This window comes from Pempheris klunzingeri, chromosome 15 (assembly GCF_042242105.1).
Source record: "Pempheris klunzingeri isolate RE-2024b chromosome 15, fPemKlu1.hap1, whole genome shotgun sequence".
NCBI classification, from domain to species: domain Eukaryota; kingdom Metazoa; phylum Chordata; class Actinopteri; order Acropomatiformes; family Pempheridae; genus Pempheris; species Pempheris klunzingeri.
In genome coordinates this window covers 21,478,089-21,505,109 of record NC_092026.1, presented here as the reverse complement: position 1 = coordinate 21,505,109, position 27,021 = coordinate 21,478,089, and the positions used below count along the sequence as shown (strand labels likewise).

General features: G+C 40.5%; 1 protein-coding gene across 1 annotated transcript in view; it reads left to right on the top strand.

Moving 5' to 3' along the window:
• LOC139214775 (receptor-type tyrosine-protein phosphatase mu-like) overlaps positions 1–27,021 on the top strand; it is a 143,774-nt gene that overhangs the window by 76,088 nt on the left and 40,665 nt on the right. The window contains exons 10-16 of the mRNA XM_070845697.1: positions 4,210–4,411; positions 5,094–5,196; positions 14,201–14,474; positions 17,087–17,123; positions 17,977–18,051; positions 19,595–19,730; positions 21,070–21,099. Of these exons, the coding sequence (XP_070701798.1) occupies positions 4,210–4,411; positions 5,094–5,196; positions 14,201–14,474; positions 17,087–17,123; positions 17,977–18,051; positions 19,595–19,730; positions 21,070–21,099 (857 nt within the window). The remainder of the gene's footprint in view (positions 1–4,209; positions 4,412–5,093; positions 5,197–14,200; positions 14,475–17,086; positions 17,124–17,976; positions 18,052–19,594; positions 19,731–21,069; positions 21,100–27,021) is intronic.

Below are 27,021 nucleotides of genomic sequence, written 5' to 3'. Positions count from 1 at the left end.
AAGTTACCATGGAAACATATTCTTCCTGATAAACCTGGACTTAATCAGATTAGTGTTACATCTTCCTACTAGACTAAAATGGCACCAATATTATCACAAGATAAATCGTAAAAATAAATGACTTTGGGAAGTTCCTTTGTAAGTTTTATTTTCACATTCCATCTCGGATATATTAGCTAATCTTTATGACTCCAGATAAAGATGAAAAACTTTAAAAATTAAAAAATTTACTGGACTTGAACCCAACTTGACAAGATTATAAAGGGAGAAAACTGCCCTGAATTCATGCAGGATGGGGTTAATCAGTTATCACACCAGCTTACCTCTTAAGTTACTGTATAGTTCTTGAGGAGCTTAAACCTGAGTCAGGTTCAATCAAGCCAGGGTTTTCACAATAAATTCAATTCTTTAGTCTCCTTCATGAAGTACCACCCTAGTGTGTTTCATGGTTTTACTTGGAGAGAATCAGGTGCAAACTGCTATCATCTTCTTTCCTTCGACACACGTGTGACCTCTAGAAATACAATTTCTGAAAGACACCTCGAAAACATCACGATTCAACACCAAGTAAATGTTGACACAAGGCTCCGCACAGCCTCTACCAGCCTTGTCCAGGAGCTGCATTGAGCCCTGAATAATAGAAACTGTCTCCACACAGACACACACACACACACACACTCTCACAATGTATGTACACATTGATCTTAACCATCTTAAGGTGGAAATAATCCTCCAGCCTTTCCCACAGATTGATTCTCCTCTGTTTATTCTCCCTCTTGTCACCGTTTGCTCATGCTTGATATTTTGACTAGGTTAGCAATCATTGACAGGGCTGTTTCTCATACGAGGAGAGCAGATTGAATAGTAAAAGCGATGCAATCAGGGTCGCTGTATAGGTTGCTCTATTCAAAGCCGTGCCATCAGGTGACTGAGGCGAATGAAATATGAAATAGATATTCCCGTAGCGGCACAAAGACGTTTCAATCAAAGCAGGAAAGTCCTAAAGTCAGAATCATAACAGGGCCCTGTTTGTTCAAGTATGTGTAGTGCAGTGCAGCGTTGTGTCCTGTGCAGAGCTGTATGGCACTTAGAGGTGCTGGTGGAGTGAAGGAAAACAATGTCCTTAAATACGGTAGGTTTACCACACACTTAATCACTTTTAGAGCAACATGTTTCAGTTGTTTATCTTTTTAAATTTTCATGGTACAAGTAAAGGCATTCAGAGCAAATGGCATGGTTTGCACTACCGCTTTGTCAGGTTCACTCATATTAATGTTGAGGCAAATGTGCTTCACTTATAAAATACCCACTCCAGGCTGTTATACTCGTATGCTGCAGCAATCGTGTCTCAGTCTAGACAGCGTTAACAGCAAAGTAATGAGTACAGTTAATGTACACAACATGTCACTGGTACTGCATTTCCTGATTTTAATATACAGCAAAGCATCATTATAGATTTCTCAGCATCATGTAGAATTGCGAATCTTATTTTAAAGTAAGAAAGATTATTATTATTCATCTCGCCCTGTCTTAAACAGGGTGACAGATGAGGAAAGTCTAGCAGGCCTGCAGCTAGCTCCAGGTGTGTGTCCTTCTCACGCAGCTACAGTCTGACTCTCTGGTTTAAGAAAGTAACCCACAATGTATTCTGCTGGTATTCCCCAGAAGATGCCTCTCATAAGTCAGGACCTTGCTTTGATTTGACATTATCAAAGGACTCAAAGTGAAATGCGTCTGACAAGGCCTGATATCAAAGAGATTTCAGCTCCATTTCTTTTTGACCAAGCTCTGTGAATGCCATTTTATTGGCACCTTTTCAGACAGACACAAGCTCGCATCAACTTTAAAGGTATACAGCAGCTTTTCCTTTTCCATTTTTAGTAACACAAATTATTGTTGAATTCCTATGTTGTATCATAGTGATGCTGTAGTAAATAAATGCTATGCATCCATTTACCTTTTAAGGAAATAGGCACTATTAAAAAGCCATTATAAAAAATATATAAGAAGAAACCAAAATTACTATTGAGCAATGCTATTTCGCTTGAACGCCGCTATTCTTATAAAACGTTCAGCCTTTTCAAAGCCCTAGAATTAGATTATTAATACTTGCTGTAGATCTGCCTAAGAAGGTTATAAGTCCTCTGCAAATAAAAGCTAAGGTTGGTTTTCTGTCCCACTCATTCAGCTGTCTTCATTATTTTACAAATAAAAGTGCTGGAGATTATTTCCAGCATCTATATTTTATGAATGCATAATAACTTTGACATTTAGCTCCATAAAATGGAAATATGTAAATAGAGGCTATTCTTGAGGAGCTTAATATACCAGATCGAGTAATAGTTACAAGTAAGTCCAAATTAATTTGCTCATATATCCTCTTATTTTTCTTAGTCAGTTCCATTATAATTGTAAAAATCTGTCCATGTGCCCAGTGTTGACAAGTCATTTCAAATTCCTCTCCCTGAAATGTTATGATATAGGATTTGGCATCACGTACTCATTTCACAGACAAAGACTAAATGAGAAGGCCTCGAAGCATTTCAAAACTTGATGGACACAAATTATGCAGCACTCCTAACTCCCTTTGTGTTCCTTAATTGGAATTATAATGGAGGTTTTTCCTTTACGAGCAGAGGCATTTTCTTAAAGTGGGACTTTACAGTTATTCAAAATGGTATTAGCAGAAACACTCACCTTAATGCTTCCCTCCAGAGCTCTCTGTTTATTAATGGAGAAGGAATACATTAAGTGCATTTCCTCTCTCCTTGAAACCACAAACTTGCTTCAGCCTTGCTTGAAAATAAGTACTTCTCCTCTTGCAGTAGAATCTAGCCCCTGTTATGAGACAGCTGCTCTCCATAGACCTTTTGTACTCCACTAATTTTGGAAATGCCAGAATAAAGCCGCGTTGACATGAAGTCAGAAGCTCATACAAGAAGTGAGTGCTTCTTTTCTCAACATAATACTTTTTGATGATTTCACTGTGGCCTTATTTGGCTTTACTGAGAAGTACAGAGAAGTTAATGAAACCAATTTAAAACTTTTGTATTGTTCTGGACTACCCAACATGACGCATGTCGTTTTGTCAGATAATTCAATATTATGTGATAATGTGCTCAACTCATCTTATTGTTGCACAAAATTTACTGTCCAAGTCAATGTATTCCAGGCAAATTGTAATTAACACCAAGGCCCTACAGCTATGCTAGTGACTATGTGAGGCTGTACTTGGGCTACATGCCATTGTCAGCATACTAACATGCCCACAATCACTGGTATTAAGCAGGTATACTGTTGACCATCTTCACAGTCCTAGTCTAGCACATTAGCATGCTAATATTTACTAATTAGCTCTAAACATACATGTCAGCTAAGGCTGGTCGTAATGTCATTAATTTTGCAGGTATTTTGTTCTAAATTAAACAAGAAAAGTCGGAATTTTGGTCCTGAAGTATTGGACAAAATAACATTTTCAGTAATGATGGTGTTCAATTGAATGGTAATGCACTACCAAAGTTATTGCAATCTAGCCTGTGGGGAACACGGATGCTCGTACCAAATTTCATATCAATCCATCCACAAGTTGTCTATGTTAACCAACTGGTGGCGTTAGAGGAAAGGTCAGGTGATCGCCACAGTCAGTGAGGTGCATCCTCAAAGGACCATACAAAATTTTATGGCAATCCATTCAATAGTTGTTGATATATTTCAGTCTGGACTGTCCACAGTGGTGGACCAGCCGACTTACATTACCAGCTCTAAAAATCTAAAACTAGCAAAAAGATATTTATATATTTTCCATATAATGATTTATATCAATAAAAGGAGAAATGTTATTTTTTACATTGTGAACTTTATTGTCCAGCCCGAACTGCTAACAAGTGCAATGTTGACTGTTGAAGTATAAGTATACCTAACCAAGCTGATTATTCAGAAGCACACACATGAAGACAAGAAATGCAAGACTGATTTTAAAATTTCTTTGTGGCTTTTGCTATTACTGAGTAAAGCAGAGGCAAAAGAGATGGGATGACACTCGCCACCATGAGTGGAGTACAGTAAACACTTTAGCTCACAGAGCCACTTGGAATACTCCAACATAAAACGGTTTCAGTGAATGAATACAAATTCTCCTTGGCTGAAGAGAGCTGAGCAGCTGAGAGTACCAGAGGCCACTATCAGCATATTCATTTTCTTCCTTCCTAGATCTCCTACAAGGCGGTGAGCTCCTTTGACCCTGAACTGGACCTCTCCAACCAGAGTGGGAAGGTAGTGAAGCTGGGCAACGAGACCACCCACACGTTCACAGGCCTCTACCCAGGCTCTACATACTCCTTCACCCTGCGCGCTAGCACAGCCAAGGGCTATGGCCCGCCTATCATCACCCAGTTCACCACCAAGATTTCAGGTCAGTGGGGTCAAAAGCATGGCCACTTAGTGTGTGGATGATGTTGAATAAGTAGTGTGCCGCAGACTGTACTGCTGCAAGGATTCTTTATGTCCAAATGTGTGAATGGAAAATGTGACTCAACCAAACAGCACTGGTTTTACTTTACCTACACCAGTGTGTGTGTGTGTGTGTGTGTGTGTGTGTGTGTGCAGCTCCAATAACACATAATATCACTGAACCAGCAGGTGTTTAGTTCGTTAATTTCAATGCTATTTGGTCTGAACATTAGAATTTAGCAATAGTGTCTGATTAGCCAAAGACAAGGGGTGTGTTTGGATGCTTTTGGTTTGGTCTTTAGTGTGGTCTTATGAAATTTATTTAGATGATGACTTAATTTCTACAGTTTCTCATTCTGATAAATGTGCACTACTTTGCCTACTTTCTTTCAGCCAAATTCTGTGAATACTTTTGTGACAGCAGCAAATGTTTCACTCCTCTTTTGTTGCTATTCTTAATGATTAAATTATGTTATGCTGTAAAGGCAAAGTGCTCAGTGCAAAAGTGAGAAAACTGGCGCTTTTCTGTTTACTGCTACTATAAAAGACTCACACAAGATGGCTTGATGTTGACCAAAACTGAGCTGTTTTGAACTTGGCCTTGCAGTGCAGTAAAACCCCTGTCTGTTTGGTTTTCTCCTTAGCTCCTTCCATGCCGGCGTATGACCAGGAGACCTCTTTGAACCAAACAGACAGCACGGTCACTGTGCTGCTTAAACCTGCCCAGAGCAGAGGTGCTCCTGTGAGGTAGGCTTTCACATTAGGGACTGTCTGTCTCGCCAGCGGACACACACACACACACACACACACAAACAGCAGAGTAAAAACAACCAAACAGCATATTTAAAAAACCAGGAACCACTAACGGCAACAAAAAAAATTATCAAAGAGCTTGTTTTTATCAATACCCCACCGTGAATGTTGCCAGGGATTTCACGATCTTACTGTATGTATCTCATTTTCTGAGCTCTATTTGTTTGTGGGTTTTGATTCTGTGAAAAAGAAGCATAGCCTTTGAAGATGAGAACAAAACCCAGTGTAGCCAAGGCTGGCTTCAGGATCTCTTTTCTTTACATGTCTTTCATGTACTGAGCTGTCCACCCCAAGCCACCACAGGCTTCTGGGGAACGAAGGGCTTCAACCGTCTTGATGCTGCATTTATTAGTCATTTATGAGGGAAGCAGTACAGCTGTTCAGTTTAAATGCCAAGTTGTTGGGCAAAAGTTATCGTTTTGGTTTGCCCAAGGCCACTGCAGGCTTCAGGCAGGAATACTGCTTGCTTGATCTTCGTTCTTTTTGTAAGTATTAGTTGTTGAGCTAGACCACTATTCAGTTAATTCAGTATTAGCGCAGCCTTCACTGAACCAATTATTTTCTTTCCGTAAGTACCGAAGTCCTTTCCATACATTTGATTTTATTGCAGTATTTGTTTGTACGGTGCGTATGTGCATTTTCAAGTTCAAAAAATGAAACCATTTTGTAATGTTTGATGCAAACATAAATGACACAACAGTAAATCAAGTTGTAATATAAGGTAAGGGATAAAGGTACTTTATTAGCTTGACAATTTAAAGTGTTAAACTGTTTTTGCCTCATGGTAAAACTTCCAAAACTAGTAAACAGCGTGGTGTGTTGAGAATACACTCTCCGCATAATAAGGGGATATAAGAACATTTTTGGAAATATGCTTATTTGCTTTCTTGATGACAGTGGGATAAGAAGACTGATAAGACTATCTGTTAAATATGAAGCTTCGGCCCAGAGACAATTAGCTTAGCTTAACCCTGGAAGCGGAAGGAATCAGCGAGCCCAGCGCTGCCTAAAGGTGTAAAAAAAAAAAATCACCTACCAGCACAAACGAGATTTAATGTGTCAATTAGTGAGCTGATGTAGTTTTATATTTAACAGATAGACATGAATGTGGTATCGGTCTACTCATCTCTCTGCAGAACGCAAATTAACATTTTTCCCGAAATGTCAAACTATTCCTATAGATTGCTACCTTTGGTTGGGGGGTACAGAGTTTAAAAAAAAACATCAAACACAAACAGACCCATTAAACACAATTAACTCCATAAGGACGGCTTCTGTCTGAGGGCAAAAGTCTGACTTTTTGTCATGGTAAACTCTTATAGATGGCTCCTGTCAACTTAATGTTTATCAAAGGATGGTACGTAGTTAATTGGGCAATCCGATATTAAAGAAAATGCTAAAGTCATTTGTATTTCATGAGTTGTGTTAATACCAGTTTATGTTCTCGCCTACAGTGGTTTGTCTGTTCAGCCACCAGGACCCTGAGAGAGTGGGTTAAATTCTTCATATGGGGAGTGATAAACACTTGTGCTTGCTGTAAAACTCAATTTTACACTATCAACTCATCTGAGTCCTTTAAAGATTACAGCCTGGAGATCTTTAGTCAGGCTTGTCAGCTCATGTTTACCATATGTGCAGCTGCCCAGATTAATGCCCAGCGCCAAATGGAGAGGCCTGAGCAGGAAAGACAGAGTGATCGTTTTTTAATCTTCTCGCAGGTACAATTCAGAAGGCCTTACTCAGGCTGCCATTCTTTCAGTGGGCTAATTACAAACCCCTAATTATAATTAACAGACTGTTGTGAATCTGAGCTTCCATTAATTAGCATGCTGGGCTCCTCTTTTGTTTACTGTTGGAAGGCATTTTCACCTCCTCGCATCCAGATGAAAGAGATTTGTCTTTGGAGATATGAACTTCAGTTTGAGACCCACTTCGTTCTGTTTTACTCATCTGAGACTTAACTCTGCTAATTCTTCACAGCCTAATCCTAAACACTGCGATTGTCTATCCGACGTCAGGGCTCGTTTATTGTTAAATAAGGAAAAAAGGTGTGTTTTGATGCAGACATTTAGTTTTAGGGATCATCTATGTTTAATGAGACTCTCAGGTTAATCCATTAAAAAAAATCCATCACCATTCATCAGTGGGGTTCACTACATGGCACAACTACACCTCAGTAATAATTGAAGCATCCTTTGATCACAGCAGAGACTCTCCACATCTAAACTTTGGGTGTTTTCAGGTACACATTTTTGCCCACCTCCACACTTCTCTGAAATCTCGCAGGACAGAAAGGCCAGTATGCTGCCTTCATGTGTGCGCCTGATGTCTCAAAAAATAAGAATTGCAAAAGAAAGGTGGTGGTAGAGGGCGGCAAACAGGAGAAATTATGATGCAGGCCCAAGATGATACTGGCAGGCTTTTGAAGGTGTTTTCCACCTCTACCTCAAGTGACACATGATGCCTTTGAAAATTTACGGTGACTGTAAAGTAGCTTATATTCAGAGGAGTTGGGTTAGGCGGTCTGTTGGGATCTGCTGTCTGGCCAATAATGATAAACGTAGTCATCTGAATTTCCTAAGAAAAAATAACAACATCTCTAATCTTTTTGGGGTTAGAGGGTTGAGGCGCATGAATAAGTGACATTCTCAGTAGAGGCACATATAAAGAGATGCTTTTCCAGACTGTTCCATAACCTGGAATACTGGAAAGAGTCCCTGAAGTCAAAAACTTGGAAGCATAGCTGATCCAGTCAGTCTTTTGAAAAGTTAGCATTTTGTCAACCAAGGACATAAATTTCACACCTTAGTTAGATTTAATTTTATGCTGCTGCTCATGTTGCAAGAGTAGCCATCACTTCTCCGGAGTGGTGGGTAGCTCATTTTGACATCGAACACTTTATGAAATCAGCTTTAAAGCCCCTATGAAATAGGGATTTGACAAGGGAGAACACTGATCTGCAGCACTGCAGAGCAGAGCAGCATGAAGCTTGATTTGATAACGCAATCTTTCACGCTGATTGGGTTTGGGAGGTAATAGAGCTCCAGACATTTGAGTTTCAAACAGCAGATGTTTTGCTGTAATACAGGAAGTGGAGCACACTGGAAGATCACATGATAGCGGCTGTTGATTAAAAAAAGAAATCAAGACGTAACAGATGACAAATGTCCATTTCACTTCGGCATCCTGCAGTTGTGCTGAAGTCAAATCACATTTTAGATGGATCTGGGCAGACGGTGTCATTGCTGAGGGAGGCAGTACATTTTTTTTTTTTATATTTTTGTAATTGCTAATCGGTATAACATTTCCAACTTGGATTTGGCTTCTAATCTCTGGGGACGACACGCGTAGCCGGGAACAATTTTTACCAGAGGGGACACTGTTCCTTTAAGAGGATTAGTGAACTGTCTATCAGTCATGTCGTGTTTAACTAATGTTTGAAATGGCCCCTCGTCAGGGCCAGAATACGCCTCCTCACTCCGTAGCATCAAAATAAATGTTTACATGCTTCGGCAGAAATAAATGATTTGAGATGCTTCCCTTATCATTCACACCACTAAATCAGCTCTTCTCTCTGTTCCTGCCATAACCTTTGCCTTGAGCAAGCTCACACACAAATACATAAACAGAAAAACGTCTAAAATACAGCAGTTTCCGGCCTTGAAAGTAACATATTGAGGAAATTGATGGAAACAGTGGAGTTTCTACCCTGTAGCATCAGATTATCTGAGCTCAACCATGGTCTGAAAGCAGTGATAGTGAAAGTGATTTTCTACAGTCCTAAAATAAACACTAACTTTCTTTGATCACAGCATAGCAAACGCTAATAACTGTGCCTAAACGTGACACAACTCAATGCTTTTTACGATTTAATGGCAAATGTAATCTATTGCACCTCCTAATTTGTTTGCTTTATAGCTTCATGGACACCAGGGAAATATAAAGAATAAGAAGACAGACGCATGGAGGGAGGATGCTGGGTCAGGAGAAGTGTGTTACTTACAACGGCTCTTAAATCAGACATATAGGCATCGAGAGCCAACCGATTAGCATTAGAGTGAGAGAGACAGTGATTGAAATGCTCCCCATACCCCTTCCCTCATCTGCTCAAACAGCCTGGAGTTCTCCCGCTATCAGCCCACATGAAAAATAAATCTGAGTTTCAGGTCACAATCCAGTCGATTCCGAGTCAATCCGCCATAATTGGTTGGCGTCACATGGCGGCAGAGCTGAAATCTATCGGGCAGCAAGGCTGGAGGAGGCCTAATTGGTGTCAGCTCAGGTTGCACCACTACTGCAGGAATACAGGTCTGCCCTGCCGGCCCCTCTGGCAGACCGCTTTTAACAGCTTTTACCATTCTTCTCAGACAGCTTCTCCCCACATTCTTCTTTTTCTCCTTGTCTTTCCATCTTGTGCTCAGGGAGAGAAGATGAAGATGATTTCAGCAGTTTTGGAAATGAGTACAATTATGTAGCTTTCACAGAGATATGTGGTAGAAGCTGTGGGTTTCCTCTCCTGAATCTGTATGTTTGTGAAGGTGTACTTGGCCATTACCAGGATTCATAACTAACATTTAGCTGAACCTGCTTATCTATGTAAATTACCTCAAATACTGTAATTAAGTATAATTTTTAACTTTCTTGTGCCATTTTATGCTACTTAATACTTATACTCCATTACATACGAGTAGGATATATTATGCATTTTACTACACTTATTTAACACTTTTGAGATTAAGGTTTTATATGCAAATAATATGGTCAGTTTATAAGAGATGAGGAAAATTAGTTGCACCTCAACCAACTACAACATTAAAGTACCTTTTACATAGATGCAGCAATGCTAATTATACAATAACATAAAGACAGGGACAGCCCAACGTTGACATAATGCATCCTTGTACTTTCGAGTCTCTAAGATTTTTATTTTTGTTGCTAATGCTTTTTTTACTTGGTATGGTATTGCCCCTTGAGTAAATTACTAATCACTGGATAATCATTATCAGTATAAATACAAGTAACTCACAATTCCCTGGTTGGTTTCAGAACAACTATGAAGGATTTTATTCTTCATATCAAGCTGTTATTGCTCATCTGTTGTTTGTTGTTGTTTTTTTTCTGTTGCTCATTCATGTCATACTAAATCAAGAATATGACTAAATGACTCTGGTCTGTCAAAATGACTCATAATGTAAATTGTGAACTCAGCATGAGGTGACAAGGTGTCAGCTGCTGAAAAGCACATTAACATGACAGCAGTAATTACAGGAAAAAAGAAGCATTGCATTTTAAAATGTCCAACATTAAACTCGTGATTCAGTTTTATATTCTAAAAGCACTTGAGGTGAAAATAGTATCTTTTTCAAACACAGAGGAAGTGTGCTTCTTTAAACATTTTATAGCCCTACGAGAAGTTTCCGCAAAGTGAAACCAGTAAAGTGGGTATTATTGTCGCTATCACTTACAAAGATGAAGAAAACAGTTCTATTAAATTGCAAATTTATTGTGAGCTAGTTTTCAGTTGCTGCAGTGAATATTGTGTGGGAGAGATGCAGCGGTTCAGATTTCCACATTATAAGAGTTCTTACCCTTGGAGCCTCATAGCCTTTGGCACTTGGTATTTTGCCTGAGGAAAGGAAGTACTATTCATACTGTGTCTATCATTAAGTCATGGCACAGCCACATCATCATATCATAAGGAGCCACCTGGGGGGAAAGCCAGCTTTTGTTTTTATTTCACTATCTGCAGATTGATTTGGAATATAAAGTACTGATATGGGCAACCTCTGAGTAAGAGTACATTGCTACAGCAAAGCAAAACAAAAACAGTTGTGAGTTGTTGTGGCCAGAATTTGAACAAGGCGTACCTGGTTTGTGAAATAATAATAGAGACCTGGAAAGTCTTTTTAAGGATGTATTCTAAAACAACAAGTAAAACAAGTGTTGTTTATCTGTTAAACCAGATCGGTACTGTAATATGATTGACAGCAGATATCATTTTAAATGGTCGCGTCGCAGCCTCATCACTCACTTCTCTGCAGCTCTGCAGCTACTTAAGGGGCTCCCATGTACTGTCGCTGCCTGCCCTTTGACCTCTGCTCTCAATAGGAGACAGTAATTAAAGTCTGATTTCTCCTGCTGACTCTCAGCAGGATTAGATATTTCATCACCTCCCAACCCAGCACTAAATAGGAGAGCTCTGAGGAATTGGGACACACCCACCAAGAGCAAGGGGGGATTTTCTAATGACACTGCAAGCACCTTATGATAAACTGTAGGGTTAAAGAGCACATGCTGTACACACAAGGGGACACTTAATCATCCAGTACCAACCGCGGGGAGCAATTGATCATCTCCATGGCTGTTTGTTCTGTGACTATACAGCTTAAGAGCACAGCCACCACAGTGCAGATTTTTTGACAAATCTATTTTTTCTACTTGTTGTCCCAGTAATGTGGACTAAGGGAAAATGTTCAGGGTCGTTTGAGCTTTGCATCCTGCCAGATCTTACACACTGTAATTTTTAGTAGACAGGGAACACTTAAAAGGGATGATGGGATAGGTATGAATTCTTCGCAGTAATTGAAATGGTTGTTTGCTAATGAATTGGCAAACAATTTTAAGAAAGCCATTTATATGAGCATGATTTGTTTATCTTTTTATGTATTCATATTAAATTCTAATCAATCTAATTTGTTGTCAGCACAGCTGGAGGCTGTTTCTTTGTACAAGGGAAATTGCTGTGCTGTAAACATTATTGATATGTTGTAAAGATGAGGAATGGGCCACAAGATGACACTTAAAGGTGACCTGGGGAATTTTCCTTTAAGCCAATAAAAGTTCTGTTTGCATTTCTACACCATTTACACTTGGAATGTGATCTGTAGTGTATCTGGACAAGGAAAAAAAAAACATGTTATGAATGACAGTTGTACTCTGCCTGCATGCATGCATTGTGATGGGATTGCGACTGGATCATCCAGAGATCTGGCTTTCATTGTGACCTGGCGCCAGGTGTAAATCCATAGAGGGTGACTGCATTCTTAAGAAAATGGGTGCCCAGCAACTAGCCACCTAACTCTGGCTCTTCTTGCTGGCTTAAGCAAACCCAGCAAAAGCTATATGTACTGTAGCAGCAGTAACTAAGTCATCCCTCACAAAAAAGGATTTAAAAATGAATGACATTACTAATTTGCATATTAAGATCCAATTACAATGCGGGAAGAACCAAGTTAACAAGAAAGCTTAATGATACCAGGTGTAAATGCATGGATTGGATGTCATTGTGCACATCATATCTCCAAATATAGACTACATGTCTGTACCATTTGTTGTGTGTGTCCTAGGGGTCTAAAAACATGTGAAATGCATTTCTTCCCCCATTTGTAGCCATTTGCAAAGCAGATTCTTTTTTGTAAATTGTGCAGCGTTTTACATCCATGTTTGCCAACTAGCAGTCTTCTTTCTCACTGCCTTGCTGCCACCAACTTAAAATACTGATAGTAAAGAAAAACTTCACGGGGTAACTTTAAATAAATATTTTGTTTGATAATGTGCAAATTATTTATTCATTACTTTTTTATTGGCAAACATACTTGTTAAAAAATCAGAAATCAGCTTTCCAAAACTAGGAAACCAGAGAATGTCTCGTGATATTGATTGATTCATAAATGCTTTCATGCATTCATTCATTGAGCAGTGTAACTTTGCTCCCTCTTCTGAAATAATAACTTGTTTGCATGGCCCTTTTGGAAATTGAACGCTAGTCCCCAATCATGGCTGGTTATTCTCCGTGGCAGCTGTAAACAGACTCTTTGTCGCTCAGCGACTCGATAGATTTAACAGGTTGATGCGAGATGCATACTAACATGACCGTCTATAAGACAGTCAGTCTCCCCCTCAAGCTAAGTGGCCGCCGCAGAGACAATGTCATCTCTGTCAGAGGCACAGAGGGCTGCAGTTTTGATCTAGCTAAACACAAGGCTCGGATGGAGAGGAAATGGAAAGAGCCGTTAACCTTTTCAGTTGTTGAATAATGAAAATGCAAATAACCTCAGGCCCTGTCTTGTGTCACTGCTCATTTATCTTGCATTGTATTTTTGAGTCTGTCTCATTCATTTAGATAAACAAGTGAATTTGTTAAGGAGTTCTTTTTGGATTATTTAACAAAAATAAGTCGTTTATGACCATAAACTGAAATGTACATTAATGTGCGTACACGTCATTAACCCTCCTCTGCTACTCTTGTCTTTGATGCATTTTTTCATTTTCAGTCAGTTCTTTCTGGTGATGTCATTGGTGGGAGAGGCTTCACACTTCTACTCTTACTATAACTGGGTCAAGCAGTTATAGAAAGAGTAAGAGCGTGAAACTTCATGTATAGCGCTGCTTAAGATAATCAATTCCAATTTTGAGCTTGCAGCTTGTTTTTGTAACTTGAATACGTCAAAAGAAATCAAAGAAAGCTTTCGAAATGTTGTGCTCTTTTAGATCTATTCTACACGGTAAAAGTGCATCTCAGTGTCTGTTGACATTACGCACAAAGATGTTGCGTTTAAAAGGAAACTGCCAGGGAACCAAATGTTTACACACACTCTTAGTCATGCATTTATAATGTGTCTTGAGATGAGCAAGTATACATGATACATGTACTATATCATAGTATCGCCTTAAAACCTTTGAGTTGATCTGAAGTGATGAGAAATATATTATCAATTCAAGAAATCTCCTCAATTGCACATCTACATAAAGATTCATTTCTAGAGACTTGGTGTTCTCTGAGATTTGGACACATTTCTGTGCCATTCATAAAGAGGCTTTTTTATACTTTATAATGCTAACAGGAAAAATAGACCGTTTTGCTTTGCCAATAGTTTTCTGCAAGTGCCTCTTTGGCCCATTGGAATCTGTTAATTCTGTTTGTGTCCTGTGTTTGTAGTGCGTACCAGGTGGTGGTGGAGGAGGAACGTCCACGCAGAGCACGAGGCACAGCCGAAATCCTGCGCTGCTACCCAGTACCTATACACTTCCAGAACGCCACACTTCTAAACTCCCAGTACTACTTCACCGCTCAGTTCCCCGCCGCCGGCATCCACTCGCCCCAGCCCTTCACTGTGGGGGACAACAAGACCTACAACGGCTACTGGAACGCTCCGCTGCTGCCTCAGAAAAGCTACAGCATCTACTACCAGGCTGTCAGCACGGCCAACGGGGTGGGCATTTCTGAAGTTTTTACTCAATTTGTGCAATTTCAGTTACAGTTGCACAAAAGTAACTAAGTACCTTCACTCAAATACTGCACTGAAGTACAATTATCAGGTCCTTTACTTTATTATTTCCATTTTATGTTGCTTTGTTCTACCAGAGGGACATGTAGTACTTACTCCACTGTATTTATTTGGCAGTCGTTGATTCTTATTAATTATTTCAAATTAAGATTTTACATTATAAAAACTCCAATCAGTTCAACATTTAAGAGCCACATACATGTTTGTCTAGGAGCAACAATAATCTAGTGTTATAATGCTTTACATAATCGGTACTTTTACTTTTGTGAGTGCTTGCTACTTTTACTAGTGATGGAGTATCTTTGCACTGTGGTATTATTCTAAATGCTGTCTCTCCCACACATAACAGAGATGACAATGCAGAGAGGTAATGCCAGCACTTGTGAGTTTAACTTTCTCTAGATTACATGTACAGCACCGCATGTCTGACATTGCTGTGCTAATAATTAAATACAGTGCACTGTCTCAACTCAGCAACGACACCATTGGATAAGCATAGTCGAGAGAACATCTAATTTGTGCACTTAATTTAATAAACCTCAAGCACCTACATCAGAAAACACTTGAAACATCCATACATACAGCTTGAATTCGAACGTGGGGTGTGAAAGTAGACAGAGGACTCACTGTAACACACTGCCTAATCAAGCCAGGCCGTTTTAGTTTAATCATATGCATATCCACTTTAAAGTGTACATGAAACAATGCTAAATATTATGGTCGGTTTAATGAGAATGATTGGCTGACTGACAGATTGATTGACTAGGTGACTGAGAGGGACTGAGGTGGCTGAGTACAGAAGTCCTTGACGCTACAGAGTAACTGCTCACATAGGCAGACACATGCACGCAGCAGCACAATTGCATTTGGCCTCTGACAGACGTGTCAGTACTCTGGTGGGGTGCACCAGCAGCACTGTCTGCACTCTTAATAGGCTACAGCAGGGTCAAGCTTGGAATACAGAGCGATATGTGGTGATGTGCTCTCTTCCCCCATTACTGTTGCCCTGTTCTCCTGCCTTTTCCGATGGAGCTTTATGCCAAATGCCAGACGAGCCTTTGATCAACGGCATTTAAGAGAGGCAGTCGTCCCAGCGGTAGCTAAGTGTGGGAGGCAGGCAACAACAACGGGATTACCGATCGTACAGGTCGCAGCCTCTGTCATCAAGTGGCACTTGGCGGGGCCCTCCCTCCACGAAGCCACGGCAGACAGCTCAATAGCGACTTCAAGAGCCCCACCGATTGTGGTCCTGACTGAGAATCACCATAAAGAGCCTTCTTGAGAAACACCAGCACGTCTTTAAGGAGGCAATAGAAATAGCACGTGCGACAGGGCTGAATCCAATTAGCGAGTTTGCTCTTGAGAATAAAGCTTTGGTGGTGTGAAACTTTCCAGGGCGATTCGGTGAGTAGTATGAATTGGCTGATAGTGCTCTTCCTTGAACAAACAAAATGAAAGAGCCCCTGGTTGACACAGCACAAAGCTCCGTCTCTGTGACGGAGACATCGCTGACATTATTTTTATATTCGATGTTTTAATTTGCAATGGTTAAATGCACTCTTTTTCATTAAGCCATTACTGTCAATGGATACTACAGCAAGCTTTAATTAATTTCTAATGATGTTAGAGTGATTTGTTTGGTCTTCACAAACAAAATTAGCACTTAGAGAAGGTGAGTGCCATCCAGGCAATGTATTTTTGTGGCCCTCTATTGAAATAAAAATCTAATGTAACACCTTGTAATATTGCTTTCAACAAAAGGGCCATCGGACAGCTTTAAAAGCTGCTGTAATGTGAATACGCATGCACCCAGGATCACATGAACAGGCAGGAATGATTTTTTCTCCTTTTTCTCCTCTCTTCATTATGCCTCTCTTGGCCTCTAAATGCTGTCTCTCCCACATGTGCTCATTGCTCATTGGACAGCTCGGCTGGGTCAACCACAGGGACACAGCACTCATGTCTTTTGTGTTGTATTACTCATTGCCTCCCTGTTCCTGTCTGTGTCCTTTTTCCTGTTCACCAGACCATTGTTGACAACAAACTTCTCTGCCAGAACAGCGAGAACAGTGTTTTGTTTTGTTTTTTTCTATACTGTTGAAGGCTGTTGTCAGAGCTGAAACTCCATTACATATTCAGAAAGGCTCCCTGACGTGTCATTTTGGAGCCCTGCATGCTGGGTTGGTGTCGCTTGTCACAGGGCTCTGGTTTCTCCACAGTGGCTGACCACCTTGAGCCGCAGGCTGCCGACAGATCGCTGTTGGCTGACAAATCAGCAGCTCAGCACCACTAATCTGTGCTGTAGGCTCTCTCGCCTAACTGCGTTTTGTGTCACAGTCATTGAGCTCAACAGATGATAGGGGACAGCGTGGAACTGACCGAGCTGTTTTGTTGTAACCATGGGTTCTTAGATAGGTGTTGTTGCTTCCATAAGTGTGTGTCTCAAGTCTGCGCATGTGTGTCATAATAATCTCTAATCCTCTCCTTTTTCCTCATTCCTCCTCCCGTTTCCTCCTTCAATGCATCTGTTTGTGCAGGAGACCAAAATCGACTGTGTTCGGGTAGCCACCAAAGGTAGGAATAGATCAGATTGTGTGAATGAGGACGTTTGCAGTATGTAGCTCCTAACATCACTGGCATATGATCTCTGAGAACTAATACAATTAACAGGTTTTTAAATAAAAGTCACTGAAATCAGTACAAGCAGTCACATCTTGGCACTCTCACTCTTCATTACACTTGTTAGCTTTGATGTGTTACCCTCACCGAGCGTCTTAGAAGACAAAAATGTGTGATACGGTCTTCACATGCTCTTGGTCGATACATTGACCAAGAACATGTGTTTTTCCATGACTGGGAGGCAGCCTGTGTGCCCACTGAGGTCTTTAGGTACTTAGCTATGCTGCCTGTACCTCCTGCTCCACACATTAAAGGTGATGAAGTCTAAGTACCATTGATCCAGGAGCAGAATTGATAAGGCCAGAGGGAACCCTAGTCACACTCTGTTCTGGGCCATGGGAGGTCCCGTCACATGCCCTGACAGTCCCCTATATTGTGGCGTTTGCATGCAGCTCCACTATGGATTTCTCGTGGAGCTCCAGATATCTCCATCTACAAGGCTCAATAGGCTGATGTAATTTAGCACATTCTAGAAGTAGAAGGATCATATGAGCAATATATCACATCAAGGGGCACATTTGAATGTTAGGCTCACAAACATATGAACTCGTGTGAAATGATTGCTGTTGCTAACTTGGCAAAACGAATTGTGAAATGCTCTCTAATGCTGTAATGAGTTTCCCTCTCTGCCTCAGTGTTGCATGATGATTGGAACTGTTGTTATGGCTGTTTTCTACTTCAGTGTGGCCTCTGTCTCTCGTTGTCTCTCTCGACTGCATGCAATCCTGGATCCACTGACTCTTCTCAGCCGCCATACTCGTGACTCAGCTCACAACCCCCTACATCCGCATCGCCCCAGCGGCCGGTGACAACCAACTAACAGGTCAGACCCGTAGCCTTCTGCACATTCTCTGGCCATCTCAGGTATCCTGCCCACAACTTGGTTTTACCTGCTACTTGTTTAATGTGGAGGCAATACTGACGACTCCCTCAACGGGAAAACAAACAAGTGGAATATTGCACGTGTGTGGTGGTGTTTATTGTCCTGTTATTTGCATGGAATCAGGCTGATTTAAATCAAAAACTTACAGATATTGTCTCCTACCTTCATCTTCTCAGCATTACTGGACATGAAAGACCTGTTTGAGTTGCGATTGTCATTTGATGTGTCATTGTTAGAGATTTTTGGCAGGAGTTAATCCCCTTTCATGAATATTTCTCATTATTTCTGGGAGATTAAGTGTTGGTTGGTGCTGGTTGCTGCAGTTATGACAACTGTAAACACACAAAAGGACGCTGAAGTGCTCAACATGAAGATCTGGGGGATTTTCAAGAGTGTAGCTTTTAACTATTAAAATTCTGCTCAGTTTTTGCTCATTGTGTGTGAATCTGTCAGGCTAGAATGGAAGAATATCGACTTGTGGCAGGAAACATGCAGCACTCACGGCTCAAATGGGAATTTGTCACTGACAGCATTTCTGTAAGATTAGCCTGCAACAGTGTATTTGGACAAAATCAGCCCCATCAGTCCACGCATGATTGTTAATATGTCACCAGTCTTGAAATTCTCCACAGCTCTGCCTTAAAATTCATATCTAAATAAAGGCCTGGCTGTTGAAAGAACAATATGTCACAACCAGCCTGGAACAGATATTTACCTTTTTGATAGGGAGAGAAAATGGCACCGCAGAGGACAGAAGGAAGCCCGCTCTAACAGATTTGTCTGACATAACAATTTATCATTCTAAATTTACCCCTGGTGACAAGGAATAATGGTGTTGTTCAGGTGGACAGTTGTCATTCCAGCAGCGCTGCTTTCCTTAGAGTGCGTCTTATCACTTCCCGGGGAGCAGATGCTGTTAAAACAAGAGCCGTTTTCCCCCTCTCTCTTTCTTTGTGTCTCTTGTTGTTGGCTATCTCCTCCCGAGCTGATATTTAATGTTTTGGTTATTTCGGGCTTTTTTATCTTCTTGGGTATTATCTTTTCCGCCTTGCATCCTACATTTTTCTCCAGCCGAGCAACCACTTGCCCCAAACATGATTAACCAAGGGTAAAGATGGTGCGCACTTATCTCTCCCAGTGCAGCTTGATCCACAGAGTGCTGATGTCCACGAAGGACGGAGCTAAAGGTGGACTCTTCAGGACAATAGGGAGTCACTTACTTTCAAAATAAACATTACTCTGAGCCAGTTAATGTGTATTGATATTTATGCTCCACAGAATGCCACAGAATATCAGTGTATTGATTAATGAACCTAGGTCCTCCACGCAGTCAAATCAATGAGAGGAAACACTGAAAGTATGGATGTGCACTCTGCTGCTTGGCTCATGTAGAACAGTAGCAAATGGTCATTATTTGATTCACAGTGTGCCCAATTAATTGCACTTTCTTTGTTTGATCTTTATGCATTGTGATGTTTTTCAGGAGCAGCCACTCACAAACCTGACGCAGTGGAGCCTGAGAAACAAACGGACCACACGGTGAAGATTGCAGGGGTCATCGCTGGCATCCTCCTCTTCGTCATCATTTTCTTAGGGGTTGTACTCCTCATGAAGAAAAGGTAAGCTTTTTTCTTACTCGCTGAAATACTACTTGAGATTTGTGGAAGAAAAAAGTAGTTTCAGTTTTATCATTTTGTATGTTTCTCCCTGAAACTGCGGTATTGTCAGCGTCATAGTAAATAATTAATTTGATTATGTTGATACGCCCCATTAAGGCTGTTTACAGCCATGAGATACAGTGTGCCATGAAAAATTAATCCGTTTCCACGGCACCCTCAAACAAATGTGCAGCGCTTCAGCGACATTGGAATGGGAATAGGAAAGTTTTTTTGGAGGCCTGTGGGATGGAGAGAGGCGGGGAGGAGAGGAGATAAGAAAGAAAATATGATGAAAGGCTCAAAAGGAAAAGAGGGTGGTCACATAGCTGAAGGCTAAGTTTACATTAGCCCTGGAACCAATACTGGAGAGAGGTCTTCTGTACATATCCCAGCAATCAGGGGAGCTAAAGCTCTGCAAATATCAACCCGCTTTTGTCCACAAAAAGCCTGGAAATAACACAATGTCACTTCCTGCAGATATTTCTTTAGTGGACACAAGTTGGTTTTCTTTAATATGCTTAATATGTGAAGCACGAGGACAAAAAATAAGTTTCCATGTAAAACCTAGTTTAACTTCACTTCCTCCATTTAACGTCAGATAGCTTGTCTTGAATAAAAGAGTAAAAGTCAGTACAATAGATAAAGTAGGTGAAGCTGAGTGGGAAGGCATAGTTGTGCACTAATATAATCACTGTGTTCCATGTTTATTTTTGACATTCATATAAGATTCTTCATTTTCTAGAGCAGGCCTTGTCTATGTAGCACAACAATCAGTGGGTGGGTGTGAAAATCAGCACACAGTAATGGAATTGTTTTCAATTAGCCTTAATCAAAACAGAGATGGAGATGACTTCATTGGTTGAATTTTGTTTAATTTGCTGTTACCAACAGGGAATGGGAGTTGTGTTTAGACATTCAAACCACTCATTAAGTTTCAACCTTCGAGGTCAGATATGGTAATTTTTTATGGGTGTATAAAATTATAATGAAATGAATGTTTTAGTGACAGAACGGTTGCCTCTGATTTGCCATCACATGCCGTAGACTAGCTCAATATCAATTTAATTAAAGAGTTTCTGCTCTACTGTACTGAGACCCCCTTTGCAAAGCATGACATGACTCCAAGCGATCACCTTTGCCCTCATGATCACTAGTTTACCTCCACGTATGCCACCATATCTGATTTTGTTCATTTCTACTCTTTTTTCAAACATTAATATATTTTTACTTTTTCTTTCCTTTTCATTCCATCCCCTCCCCTCCTCCACTGCTTAAATCCTACCACCACCCCAATCGGCAGAAGAACCTATCACTCCTACACTTACTACCTGTAAGTAACCACTTTGTGTAATGTTAGTGCCATGCTTCTCACCCACACGCTGTTTCCCATGCATGCAAAGAGCCATGTCATCCTCCTCCTGCCCAGAGCTATTACAGAGGCCCAACTGTAATCTCTGCTGGAGGAATGGAGGACGCCACTCCAATGCATCTCCACATGATGAGCACATCATACTGTATGTCACATTGGCACGACTTCTGACGAAAGCACACAGACGCAGCTACACCCCCACCAAATAAATCTGACACTGAGATGTTATTGCAGACATCATTTCTGCTAGATTTTCATGGAGTTTGTTCATGAAATGATGAACTAAAATGCCTTAATGATTGTACGGCTGCCTAACTCATCTTGTGTAAGAAAAAAAAAATCAATGCAGGAGCTACTGCATTTTTACTGAGTGTGAATTTTTCATTTGCCTCCAATGATTTCATCTCTGTTGACTTGTCAAAGTTAGATTTTTTGAAGTGCCCATCACAGTGGATCCATGCTTTAGTTGTGCCCAGAACCTCAATGAGCTAATATTTCACATTTTTTACACTTTGTATGCACCCTGCAAATGCAAAAATACAGTCAATAACTCTATGTAGGATTTACCATATTTATAGCTATTACACAAATATGTTACGCATGAGCTAACATGTTGACAATACCGATTAGACTCCATATGCATGTGATCATTTCTAGTTTTTCTCTACCCCTACTCCATCCTCTCAATCTGTCATCACACCATCTAAGCTCTCACACTTCTTCATCTGTTTTTTTTTTCTCAAGCATGTTTTTTTGGGTTATTGTACGTACATCCCATTGATTCTATGGTGATGGTGGAGTTGTGTCTCTAGTTGACAAGACATTTGCATCACAAGTGAACGAGCTGATGTGATCACAGAATAACCTTGTTTCTATTTAGATGTCTCCAACATCATAAAACAATAGCTGCTGCGCTGCTTTATTCGCTCTTAATATACCAGATGATTCCAAATCACACCTCTGAATGGTAAAGAAGCTTATTCTGCTGCTCTGTCTTCCCTGCTGTAGCTCATAGGCTCCCTCCGTACTGTCTTTGTGATGAATGCCGACTAATCTGTCTTGAGATGACTGTGATCAGAGGACAGAATGGAGGCTGCCTCACATCAAAGAACATCTCAGAATACACCTGGAGATAATACTACTCAGTGTGTCACTCATATTAGATCACAGATGTCTTGAATGGAAAGCCCCAGTGACTTACAGGAGTGGTGTCATCAAAGCTGAGCACACACATAGGCCGAGCTAAGCAAACAGTCCAAATATCAGTTTTGTGTTTTTGTTATTTTAAGTGTTGCATGCAAATCGGGTTTTCTTGGATCGTTGCCAATGTGCATAAAGAGGAGATGGTAGTGTCTACAATTACAAGCCAATATATTATTTTCCCCATGAAGTCGGGGTGTAAATTCCAAACATGTGTCTTGATGATGGCTTTGAGAATCGTGCCTCCATTTGAGGGACATTCGGCCTTGTTTGAAGGCATGTTTGCTTTGACTGACATTCTGGCTCCAAGCACTTACCAGGATGTGTTTTAGCCAAAGTGTTTTAGTGTTTTAAGCCAAACCACGAGCTTTGCGGAAGTCCCTTCATAAATGAATGGATGCGTGATGTGAGCAGCACCACATCCATGTATTTCCACAGTCTCATGTGTCAAAATGAACTGGGGTTTTATTGTGAGAATTCAAAAAGAAGGTAAAGAGTGGGCTGCCAATGTTGTGACTACTCTCTAAAACTGACAAGATAACAACATGATATACAGTTAGATAAGATGCAGGATTAATCATCCATGGCAAATGTTCAATGACAGCAGTAAATACTAAGAGATGATAAAACATGCTTAGGTAATGTGAGAATAAATCAAGCCAGAGCTCCTCTGGTTTTTTTTTTTTTTTAAATCTTTATTTGAATCACAGGAATTGCTGTAAAAATTACTGTCCTCTGCACAACTTTTTGGATGGAAAATCTGCACTGCAGCACAAACATTTTTACATGCAAGATGCCTAATTAAACAATTTATGTATGAATGCCAGAGGGTATAATGAATTATTGCAAGAGTGAAAATTCACTTGACAACAAATTCAATGACAATTTGACTTGATTTTTTTTCACCTAGTGCTAGTGCTCTGTTGTTGGTTGCAGATGTATGCATCTATGGCACACTGCGAGTTAATCGTTTTATTTCAGGAGTAATGTGAATGATGCACACAGTTTGTTTTCTTCTGCCACGTCTTGTTAGATTAAATAAGTAACAATAAAAGCGTAATAACTTTTCAGCTAAATAGTTTTTGTTGTTGTTGATGTTCATCAGGCCTGCATCATTAAGTAAAAAATAATTCTCTGTGAGGACATTAATGGCTGATACAGCCATTAATACAGTGCATTATGAATAACTGTCATTCGAAATTATATTAGACTGTCCCATTCCGTGATATAACCCCCAGCCCCACCCACCCCATCCTTCCATCTTCTCCGTATATGTTTTCTGTGTCATACACGGTAGACACAGCATGTTAGCTACTTGAAGAGACCCCACTTTGCAGCATTAGGTGTAAGCTGAAAGTGTCGCTCTGTAGGAAAGGTGTTCAGTCCTACTGTTGCTACTCTGAATGCCAAAATCAGCTCATAAGCAAATGTAACTAATATGTTGCATATATCCAAAGTTTATGTTGTCAAATTAATCATAGACTGCCTTCTTGAGATGCTCTTCTTTGGACCGTTCTCTGAAGTGTTCATCTGCAGTTCGGATGACAGCCTTGTTGCCAGCCATGAGATTACAGCGCCTCTATAATTGATGCCTCCCATTAATGCTCTCATGCATTCATCAAAGTCTTTTAACGGCATGAGAACATTCTGCAGTCGCCAAAATATGCACTTTAGGTACATTGCCAGAGGTGAGTGTGGGGGCTAACGCGCAACACAACATCAGTGAGAGCACTCATTAGGGATGCAGTTACATGTGTGATCAAATATGTGATGGTCCTTTAATCAGGTGGCTGTACCGGCCGCTGCGCTTACTGCTGCTGGGGACAAGAGAGAGATCAATTGGCACAGGGCAAGGGTTGCAATTGGGTCTTTACCCCCATGAGAGTTTGATTCATCCACCAAGAAGCAGGCAAGTCTTCCTCAAACCTCGGGAACATGATGAAAATGTGAATATTTCTTCCACATAATTACAAATATATTTTCTTCATCATGCAAGATGGGATCAAATTATTCGTCAGTGGAAAGCCTAGAACGCAAGAAAGCAACATGTCCATACTACAGCTTGAGATTACAGAAAGTAGATAAATAAAAGTTGTGGTTTTGCCTGAGGCACTGTAATAATGGCCACTTGTGGCTGCAAGTGAATTGTATCTAGACACTTATCTGTTTCCTCTAGTATAAAACCAATGTTTGCCTGTGACTAAATGCCTTCAGGGAATAGTAATGGTCACTAACAGTGGCAACTATTTACTAATACGGTTGCCATGGCAACGTTATAAGCTGATAACTTTATAAGCCCTTTTTCTATGCTCATATGAATAACACAACAGAGGGAGTTTGATCATATTGGAAAAAAAAATTGATGATAGGTTTGTACAAAATATCAATTAATGAATCTATAAATATTGGTGATATTCTTGATTTTTCTGTTCGGTGTTTTATTGTACCAGCTCAAAAAAACAATTCCTTCTGGACTGATATGTTCCATTTCCATCTCTCAGGTTCTCCCTCATGTCATAAAGCCCATGGTGATGTGTGCATATGTTTTATTGAGTGGCCCCAAGTGTAAACAAACCTCCACATTTGCCACCATCTCAAAGTCTAAATAGAATCGGCCACTGTTAGTATAATTTGCTTTTAATGTCTAAATAGCTTCTTTTTTGCTGAAAACACACACATACACACACACAGACATATAAATCATCCTCCCCGTTCTTTATAAATCACCTCCACTGCACTCAGTGTCAGAATGGGAGGCCTACAAAACGTACCATGTATAACACAATGTGCTCAGGGCAAACACCTTCATTAAACCTTACAAGCCGAACATGCAGCAAGAATCACATTAATTGGTACAAGCCTTGCAGATTTTTACACCTACGAGCCCTGAATGTTGATGAGGAAGGTGAAAGAGGAAGAGCAGCTCGAGCATGGAGAAGGGATGTCATGCATGGAATGATGAAGTTTAAATGCATACATTTTAAAATGATGTATCATTCACAAAACATCTGTCTGTCACCGTTTTGGCACAGTACACAGCAGCTCTCAGCAGCTTCTAACTTAACTACATGTACTATGGGAAAATACACACACTGCAAAAGCAGTCATGGACAAATCATATAATGCAACATTAGGTATGAGCATAAACGTTTATTCATGTGACAATAAAATGCAGTTAAAAGCTCCACAAAATCTGAATTTCCAATTTTTAAATGTCAAACAACTTTGTATGTTTCATGAAAATTTTAAATCACAAACTTAAAATTCTATATATTTTGTACTAGTATATGTTTTTACAAGCATACATTCAAAATTCAGTACATTTTATTACTTAGATAGATAGATAGGTAATTGATGGACATACAACCTCACAGATGGATGTGATAAAGATGGAAAGAATTTTGAAATGAGACACAGAGCAAACAACTACAGAAATGCCCCCACTGGGTTAGTCAGAGATGCTTCTGTTGCCCCCACCAGCTGCATGTCAGTCATCTTACACACACACACACACACCCATGCACTGTAGATGTGTGTGGATCATCTAATGAAGCCTTCTTTGTCCCAGTGTCACAAGGTTTTGGCTTTTCCAGTGCTGAAATGAGGCCCACCATGCTGAGCTTGAGGTTTTGAAGCTCTTGTTTTAGAAGTTGCAGCAGCGTCACCTCCCACAGAACAGACATTCTGGCAAACACGCTCAGACATACAATCTGTGCAGCTTCCCTTTTGTTGTAGCTGAACCCATGGAGTTAGGAGCCCTGCTCACTAAGATCCTAGGTATGCCAAGCCTGTCATGTACTGAACTGCAGACAATCTCTCTAATGAGAGTTGCCTAATATAGTTACCTCCAGTGTTTACTTCTACAAACACCTCTGCCATCTGTCTGTATTATCCCTTCATATGCACATTCAGTGCTTTTCAAACAAATGTGATTTTATTGGCGGGCATGCCTGCAAGCATTGTCATTTCTATACATTTTTTTTGGGGGGGGGTCCTTCCACGTGCAGCTTTACACTAACTATCAGGGGATAGGATAAATGATCACATTCATTAACATGCACCACCACTCTGAAGTACACTTCCTTGTACTATCTCTGTCACCGCATCACACCCTGTGATATAGTCATCTATCATTAAATTTCCCCTTCTTACAAATGAGGAGAAAATAGCGTGCCAATTAATCTTCATCCAACACCCACAGTGCCTAGCAAACATCCCAGTATTGCTGGTGCTTTCCTCATTTTGGCACTGGTGTCTGTGCAGGCTCGTTTATCTCCAACGCTTGTGCTTCCACTGTTATACAGGCCAGGAAAGTGGAAATGCAAGTCTTAGCAGGCACAGAAATAAGAGCAGTGATACAGTATTAAAACCTGGATTATAGTGGTTCTTAATAGTCTTCTCCATGAGTGCACACAGTGCCGAATCAGTCTTAATATTGCCTGGGGTACATACAGCTCCCCCTCCCCTCCTCCCTCTTTCCTATTACAATATGAAGCTATAACAGACAGAAAGAGACAAGATTGCCATTTTGTTCCCTGCTCTAATTGCAGATTAAAGACAAAAAGTGGGTCCGGCAGATGAAAATGTCACTACTTTGTCACTTTGCTTTCTGAAGAACGGATCCACGATTAGCCTCACGTCGCGGCCTTCAGAGCAAATGACTGTTTGAAGGCAGCGGGGGCT